The sequence below is a fragment of the Marmota marmota genome, unplaced genomic scaffold (genome assembly GCF_001458135.2).
Source record: "Marmota marmota marmota unplaced genomic scaffold, marMar, whole genome shotgun sequence".
Taxonomy (NCBI): domain Eukaryota; kingdom Metazoa; phylum Chordata; class Mammalia; order Rodentia; family Sciuridae; genus Marmota; species Marmota marmota.
In genome coordinates this window covers 5917864-5926888 of record NW_026000108.1, presented here as the reverse complement: position 1 = coordinate 5926888, position 9025 = coordinate 5917864, and the positions used below count along the sequence as shown (strand labels likewise).

At 44.4% G+C, this 9025-nt stretch overlaps 1 protein-coding gene and 1 long non-coding RNA gene across 7 annotated transcripts in view; one reads left to right on the top strand and one right to left on the bottom strand.

Annotated features, from left to right (window-relative positions):
• The window catches only part of LOC125610925, a 26542-nt gene extending 23934 nt beyond the window's left edge, over positions 1-2608 (top strand). Inside the window, exon 4 of the long non-coding RNA XR_007341011.1 lies at positions 2487-2608. This is a non-coding gene — a long non-coding RNA (uncharacterized LOC125610925). The remainder of the gene's footprint in view (positions 1-2486) is intronic.
• Positions 1-9025, bottom strand: part of Stx18 (syntaxin 18) — a 134730-nt gene that overhangs the window by 48563 nt on the left and 77142 nt on the right. For 5 of the 6 annotated variants that reach the window (XM_048784169.1, XM_015481944.2, XM_015481945.2 and 2 more), the window contains 3 exons: positions 2869-2984; positions 1035-1133; positions 826-892 (listed from right to left, as the gene is read on the bottom strand). In XM_048784169.1, coding sequence (XP_048640126.1) covers positions 826-892; positions 1035-1133; positions 2869-2984 — 282 coding nt within the window. The remainder of the gene's footprint in view (positions 1-825; positions 893-1034; positions 1134-2868; positions 2985-9025) is intronic. The other variant, XM_015481947.2, reaches the window with a different exon arrangement.

Below are 9025 nucleotides of genomic sequence, written 5' to 3'. Positions count from 1 at the left end.
TTTTTTTTTTTTTTTTTTTTTTTTTGGAGGTAGAGTCTTGCTAAGTTACTGAGACGGGCTTTGAACCTGTGATCCTCTTGTGTCAGCCTCCCTAGCCACTGGGATTATAGGCGTGTGTTACCACATCCAGCCCACTGATGCTTTTCAGTCTCCATGATGGGCTGGGCTGCTGAGATGGCTGCCACTGTGCACTGTGCCCAACTCCTGCATTGTAGGAGGCTGTGTGAGCCCAGATGGGAAGGTGGACAGAGGCACACAGAGGTGCCACAGGAAATACTGGTGCCTGGTTTGCTACTTCTTGGCCGTGTGGCCTTGGACAAGTCAGAACAGTGCCTGTGTGAAATGGGTGCTGGGCTTGAAAACAGGTGTGTGCTCAGAGCATGTGGCATCTCACAAGTACATGGGTCACACTGGCCTCATGGTGCATTGGTCACTGTGCCAAGCTCCTCCCTCAGGAAAACTCTTTCAAAGATAACAAGAAGTATGTGGGGGACAGAGATTGGGGTAAAATGGCTTCGTAGAATAATTAAGAAGCAACATGGGTAAGAGCACAAATTTCAAATCAATCCCAGCTCAGCTACCTCCAGACTGTGGGGTTGTGGGTGAGTTGCCCAACCTGCTCAGCCTCAGCTGAGGAGAGTAACAGTACCTGTGAGCCAAGAGGGCTGAGCATAGCACCTGGCACACAGCCCACAGTAGGCACTAGCTAAGGCACTTTATGAAGAAATTCAATCTCAATATACATCACAGAGGAAGTGCTCTGTGAACTTGAGTTACCACTATTATTATTATTAATTGAGAAATACCAACAGAGGCCATACTTACAATCTCTTCTTATCCACCACTCGTTTAACTCGGATGGCTCTCTGTTCTGAGTAAAGTTTACACACTCCTGTTGAAAGGAAAATAGCAGAACAGAGACCATTTAAAATGGCTTCTCAGGCAAAGGTATCATTAAATATAATGAGACACTACCATCTTCAGCTAGCAAAGCTGAATTCTGAATTCATCTATTGTGAAAGGCCACATTTGACCTTTAAGGGAAGATGAAATACTTTTTAAGTAATCTTGAATGAAATCCAGAACAGCAGTCCTGTGCTCCTTCACTTGCTGGGAATGTATCTCCTTGTGGGCTGTAACAGAAAAGACAACATTCAGGCTTCTGTATTCAATGAGCCTAAAAACAATGCATCAGATTCCCTTTCTTTATTAAAGGTATTTTTAAAAACACAACCACAGAGCAAGTCTTATGTAAGTGAAACTGTTTTTAAAAGTAAGATAAGACTCTGCCAGATGAAAGATTAAAGCCAGAGGAAAACTAGTCAAATAATTCATGGTTTATTATAGCACTCAGGGACAGCCCTTGATGCAGTCCCTTCTTGAGGACTGACCCCATGTGTACTGGCAGCATCAGTGCCCACGCTGACCTTTAATAACATGCTGAAATCAAGCCTAGGTCCTAACACCCCCTCTGGGCCTGCACTGTGCTTTGGCTTGGAAAGCCCCACCTCTTCCCAGTCTCACACTCCCAGGACCCCTCAACACTGAGGTGAACTCTCTACTCTAGGAACCTTCCATGATGCCCAGTCACAGAGGTGCCTTTCCTGTGTGGACTCACACAGAAGTCTGATAGAACTTAGCAGACTGAAGTCTGTACCCCTTAGTCTGGTAAGACAACTACCACTCATGGAGGGGACAAGTGCCTGCTGTATGCGGACACTGAGCTCACATCCCACACAGCCACCCTTCGAAGGGGCCAGGTGGCGATTCTGATTATATCCATTTTCACATGAAGAAACTCAGGTTCAGAGGCCAAAAGGAGCCTCAGGTTCTGTGGTTTGATACTTAATGGCTGGTTTTATTAATGTTCACATACACTTTCTAGGCATCTCAATAAACGCAGAGCTGAAGAGTATAACCAAACTGTAGGGCTGCAGAGCCGAGATCCCACGAGGGACTCAGGGATTCTGTGAGACTGCGCAGTGTTTCGTGTTTTCTAGAATGTCTACAGCTTTCACCAGACTCTCTTGATGGCCCATCAGCTCTCACGGAAGCTTCCCCAGGAGAAGTCTGTGTCTTGAACACACGGCACCCGCACACTTGGAATGCTAGATCATTTCATGTGCTCTACCTGTCTAAACACATTTAAAAAGATGTGGGGAAGACACATAGCTTGGGAAGGCATCCCAGTGCTTCAACCAGAATGAGACGGGGCAAGAATGAGGTGACAATGGCCCTCTGGTGCCAGGGTCAGCTCTAGGAATCTAGCTCAGTTTTCATAGTAATGCTGAGATGCTTTCTATAATCACTTGCATTTTATAGAGGAAGAAACAGGCCCAGGAAGATTCAGTAACTTGTCTCAGGCCACAGAGATCAAATATGGCAGAGTGGGGATGCCTCTCTCAGCAGCAACAGCTCAGATCCTTCCTCTTGACTGCAAGGGGGGTGACACCAGTTTACTATTGCTAGGGCAGGTGGAGCATAAGCTGCCTTCTTACTTTATTATTCACATGCCAGCCAACCTGCCCCACTAACTGCCACACACTGCAGGCACTCGTGGACATCACACACACACGTATGCACACATATAATTTGCCTTTTCTGACCTTGGCCCCTTAGTAAATTTCTGGTTCTGTTTGATGAGGTCCATCCATCTCCTTCCTCCCATCTGTTTAACTTGAGTGGTGGCCTATTTGTGATTCTGACTGGCTTAGTTTGTTAAAACATGGATCAGGAAAGATTTTGAAGTTTTAAACTCTGACTCTCAGTAAGAACCTAAGAGGGACTGTGGTGGTTGCTCTTCATGAATCCTGTTGAACTACTTGATACATCCGTGGCTGGCTGTTTGCATCTTTCAGAGCACTTTACCTTCTGTTCTGAGTTGCTGGATTGCTTCTGAACAGGTCCTCATGAATATCTGAGCATCCTGGTCTATCTGGTCACGTTCTGCATCTGTCATCCTCCCATATTCAGACATGATATGGCTAAATAAGGACAGAGGAAGAAAATAAGCGGGCAGCAGCAAATGATGACCCAGGGGAGTGTGGGCAGGGGGAAGGGAACAGCTTCCCTGATCCACTGACACCAAGGCTGAGACCTGGAGGAGAAGGAGGAACCGGCTGGGCTGAGAAGTGGGAGAAAGACCTAGAGGGTGGCACATGAAGGCTGTGAGGCAGAAAAAGCTTCCCAAATAGCCCCAACTGCAGGTCAGTTAAGGGAGGGAGAGACAGATGGTTTAGGCAGAAGCCTGCAGGGCTTGGAAAGAACAGAGGACTTGACTTGAGAACAATGGGGGGCTCCAAAATGGCTTCGTGCAACCCAATGACTGGCAGTTCATCCTAGGTGCTGCCTGGAGAATAGGACAGGGAATGGATTTGGGGTTCTTGAAATATCTGTGAGAAACTGGTTTGGGATGCAGTCCTTTGATGTTGACAAGCAGTCTTCACAACTCACAACAAAGGTGCTTCAAGAAAAAACATAATTTCCCTTGATATTAAATTATACCATCCTAAAATTACCACTTTTAGTTACACAGCAGCTTGAAGCCCAAAATATGGTAGTTTTATTACAGCGCTCATGATTGTAAGAGCCGGGCAGGAGCAGCAGCATCATTACTAATGGTGATGCTGCTCAGTCCAATTCAACACTCTGGACTCCACATGAAATTCAGAATCACAATACAGCAAGTTAAAGGGACCTTACAAATGTGTCGGTCCTAGCCACCAATTCTCACTGAGGACAAAACGCCAAGTCCTGGTCATCCCATGCCTACCCATAGCATCGCTTCCTGTGGCTCACCCCTCAGGCACTTCACATTGGCCACATACTGAGCAGCAGCGGACCAAGCAGGCTCCTGCCTCCTCTCAGACTGGGCCTCTGCTTGGATGGCTGCCCTGGGTCACCTTTCCTGACCGTTCCCCACAACACCTGTCCCCCCAAGGTTCCCCACAGCACTTGTCTAACAACATCTTCCCACCTGTGCTGGTTAGATTATTGTCTCTCAGTGTCAAAGCTGCCCTCTGCCTTCTCTGCTTTGTGACACGGAAGCAAGCTAGGACTCCCAAACCCACTTTACTGCCATCTGTTCCTTATCCTGCTTTATTTTTCTTTATTGTACTTATTATTCCCTGAAAGAGTAAATATTTATGTCTCTCTGCTGTCAGCAGAATGCAAGCTTCACGAAAGTTAAGGACTGTGTGTGTCTCGTCTGGTTTTGTTTCCCTAGCACCCAGAATGGCAGCTGGCACAGTGTGGGTGCACTAATATGAGCTGAGCACTTACTATACGCCACATGCTATTCTCAGTGCCTTACAGGTACCCTATGTACATATTTAGTCCTCACAATGTATTCATTCACTGCCTTATATACTGAACCTACATATGTCAGGCACTAGGCCAGGGGCTGGGGGCTCAAAATTGAGCAAGTCTCAGTATCAACCCCTACAAAGGGTACTGAACTATAGGAGTGATTGACACAGAAACAGGGAGTACAAGGAACTGTAGTGAATGGTGCTGGTGTGGGGGTGGATGTGGAATCCAAAGTGATAGTGGTCAGTTCATACAGGGAAAGGAAAGTACCCACACAGAACACAGCAGGGAGGACCAGCTTCAAGTTTCCCAATCTTCAGATGGTGCTCAGAGTAACCATGTCACCTTTGCTCCACACCAGAGCACATCTGAGCGAAGGGGGAAAGGAGTAAACAGGCTGGTTCCATGGAAACCAAGCAATAGTGATGGACCTCTGGGGCACCGAGGGTCACTTCAAAGGGGCAGCACATCGTACACATGTGGTCAGTATCTCTACATCGAATGTGTCTAGCATTATGTCTACACTATTTTTTAAATAAATATGGATGGTATTATGATGAGTATGTATATATGTATTTAAAATTGTTACTCTGTAATAGCTGTTTCTCCAATATCAAAAGGTTTTCCAAAAACACAGTGGTCATACAAAATACAAATAGTCCACCGTCAGTTGAATCAGGGTCCCTGCAATACCAAAGCTGGGATCAAGGGTGTATTTGATGGAAATAGCCACTGGAGGATTTTACACAGGGGAATTTGCTATTTGCATGGTTCCTCTGTGTGGGTGGCCTGGAGGCAGATGAAACCGCGCGCCCTCAGCTATGGTTAAGAGACCACTGCTAAAAAAAACCTAAGCCAGGCAGTGTCTATGGGGGTGAGGACAAATCTGAGACCTACATAGCCTGGGTACAAAGGCAGATAAGGAGCAGTTAGAGGGAGTTCTGGGTTTGCCTGAGGGCATGCAAAGCCATGGAAACAGAAGAGGGCACAGGTTTGGAAGTGTTAAGGTGCTGGGCCCATACCAGGGACTCACACAGGAGACAGACTGGCTGGAAAAGGGATTCTAACTCAATGTTCCCATGATATTTTAAGAATAGCAGTAGGCCTATGGTGGGCACTTGAAAACAGTCATCAAAATAATGAAGGTTGCTGATGATGCAGCTTCAAATTAGGTTCTAACAAAATTACTACTTTTTAAAAAAGGTTAAATATCCGTCAAATATTTCCAGAAATATATCCTCATAGGATATGCACATATAAATTTATCAAAGTTTAATTTTATTTCCTTTATTATGTACAGAGAGATAATTTTATTAGAGATCTCAATTTCTCTAAATATTAGACTCAATTAAAGGGAACTATGTTGGATATCAGTTTAGATTAGGCAATTACTTTAGGGAGAGAGGAGGAAAAAAACTGGGTGGTAAGTTTATTCCATAGTTCAGAAATTTAAAGGTACATTTATTTTTGTTATTTTGTTGATTAGTATTGTAAGAAAGGGCAAGTTCAAAATAACCAAATACCATGAAGTTCTTCTATTATTTTTTTAAATATTTATTTTTTAGTTTTTTTAAGTGGACACAATATCTTTATTTTATTTTTATGTGATACTGAGAATTGAACCCAGTGCCACACGCATACTAGGCGAGCACTCTACCACTTGTGCCACAACCCCAGCCCTGTCTATTAATTTATTATACAACTAGACCATTCCTGAGGATAGAGAAGAAGAGAATGTTTAAGACACTGTTGTAAAGGTTCCTGAAAAGGTATGGGTGGGAAGTCATATACTACAACCTGATTTTTGCTATAAATACTAAATCAACAGATTAATTTTATAATGCATATTGGGCATGTACTATGTATATTATGAAATGAATCTACCCAATATGATTTATGAAATTAAAGTTACTCTCTAAGACATAGAAACAAAATATAGACCCTGTTTTCAATACACTGTACTACAACAGGTAACACCTAAGGCTGATGTATGTGTTCATACAGCATAAACAAAGGCTGAGGCTGTGGACACTTCTCATCACCAACACTAACCACTGTTCTGGGCTTCACATATATTTGCTTACTAACTTCCCCAAACTCTACGAGGTAGGTACTACTATAAATTCCCATTTTACACACGCAGCAACTGAGGCACAGAGAGGTTACACAACTTGCAAGGCTATCCAGCAGTCATCAGCAGAGCTGGGGTGTGACCCTGGGCAGCTACTCTGATCTCAGATGTTACAACTCTCTCTAAGGCATCTCTCATGCCATAAAAGGCAGAAGAGTTCAGAAGAGTGTGCACTTACTCTCCTGATTAACTGGGAATGAGGACACCTATAAACTGATCTTGAAAGGCAGGTGTGGCCATGAGAGGCAAGAGTAGAGCCCTGAGTTTGAAGAACCGTGAGTGGTTCAAACTGGCTGGACATAAGACAGGTGGAAGGGATGTATCCTTGGTGGCCTTCAGTGAGTCAGAGTTTTATTCTGTGGCCAATGGAAAAGCTGAGCTTGGTAAAGATAACTGTGGGAATACCATGCTGGAGGAACCATGGGGAAGATCCAGTCCTGGGTTGATGAGGTTAAGCACAGAATCTTGTCCTATTTATCTTTGTATTCCTAGCATCATGTGATAGGTATGGGCTCAATAAATTTTTGTTCAAATGAAATTCAAGAAAGGGAAAAGGGCGGTGAGTGATTGGAAAGAGGAGAAGGATCCAAGATGTAAAACTTTCAGTAATTAAACAGACATTGGAGGTGAAGTATTAACAGAACGTGAGATGTAGGGTGTAGGTGAGCGAGAGGCAGAGTAAAGACACAGACCCAGAAGGAATAGAAGAAAGCACTGGAAACGGAAAGGAAGGAACTAATACTAGCATTTGTCCTTATGATACAATTTTAGAAAGATAAGAAATAATGCTCTTGAGACCAAATGTTCCATAACCGATTCTTTGTTCTGAAAGAAGAAAGTGTGGCAAATGGTCTTTCAACCATTTCCTGTTAAAATATTGAGAAACTAAAGGAGATTCTAAAGTTCTACAATTTATTAAGGGGAAAGGGAAAAGTTACTATGACATACAATGCAAGGGCCACAAACCTGAGCCTGAGCTGAGGATAGCTCTGATGCGAGTAAATGCTCGCTAGGGCTTAATAAGCTGAAGTGAGAAAAACCTTTGTCAGCAAAGACTGCACAGCAGACAGCCTTCATATATTGGGCACTCAGAGCAACTTGTCTGCTTGGGTCTTGTTTAATTTATCTGGTTTTGTGTGTTCTAATCTCAGGGCTACCAGGCAGGCCTGGCCTATAGGAAGTAAGGAGTAGAGGCCATGAGAGAAGAAATACTTGGGAGTCAGGGGCTGATGTGGCGGGAAGTAAGGAGTAGAGGCCATGAGAAAGAAACACTTGGGAGTCAGGGCCTGACGTGGCCAATAGCAGAAAAAGAACCAGTACTGAACGGCTTTCCAGGTAGGTGAGCCTAGGATCAAGTGGGACTCAGACAGATAGATCGAGATACTGCCTTACCGGATCACTCTCCTAAGTGGCCCCCTAATGGCACTTGGCAATAATGCTGGTGCCTTTGCTTTCCCCTCTCCTGAATGACCATTCCACATCTCTAGTCTCCTCAACTTGCCCTTGCCTCCTTCCTCATCTTCAGTGTCAGTGACCACTCTGCTTTCAGTTTTCTGAGAATTCCTATAAGCTCCTCCTCCCTGCTTCTCCTCTGGGCCCATAGACACCTGCTCTTCTGCTTCTGTGGAAGCATCTCCTGGTGACAGCAACTCCTTCCACCTGGGCACTAGAATGACCTTGGCAGTTCTCATTTCTCCTGCACCACTAAGCTTGGATGATGTAATGTATGCATCCAATACTTGGACTTTGACACAGAGTGAACACTATATGAATTTATTACTTATTAATATCAAAATATTCCTGCATGCTGGATATTTCCTACCTACATACAAACATGGTGTTATTTTCCCCAATTTTAAAACAAAAACAACTTTAAACCAAACCTCAAATCCCATTCCATCTCCCCTGACAGGTACTGCTCAATGTCACCCCTTTTCAGTAAAACTTCTCTCAGCAATGCTTCCATTCTGGGTGCCCGCTTTCCTGGCCATTCTCTCTTGGACCTGATACAATCACGCTTTTAACCCTCCTCATTCTGGCGTCAGCAGTAATCACCAGCAACTGTCATGGTGCTCAGTACATACCTTACTTTCTTATTTCCCGTAGATTTGATGGCACTCATCCCTCCTCCTCCTCTTTGGCTGCACTGACCTCCATGATAACACAGGGTCCCATCCCCTTCCCTCCCTAGCTACTTGTTTTCAGCCCTTCTTGACACCTCTTAACTGCCAACCACTTTACAATGGGCAGTTCATGACCTGGTTCCTGAATCTCTTCACTATCTACCTATACTTGTTACCTTGGTGAGTTCACTAGTCCCATGGCTTCAAGCTGACAAGTCCCAAGTTTCTATTTTCAATCTAGACCTCTTCTTGACCTTGAGACACATATATCCAACTGCCTGTCCAACATGTCCATTCAGATGTACAACCTGCACTGCAAGTATGTTCAGAATTGAGCCCCTCCTCAAACACTCCTCCAGCAGCCCTCCCCTTCTGTGCTGGTGGCAATTCCAATCTTTCCAGTTGCTCAAGACTCAAACCTTGGTATCATCTGTAGCTCTTTTTTTTCCTACCCAGCTCACAT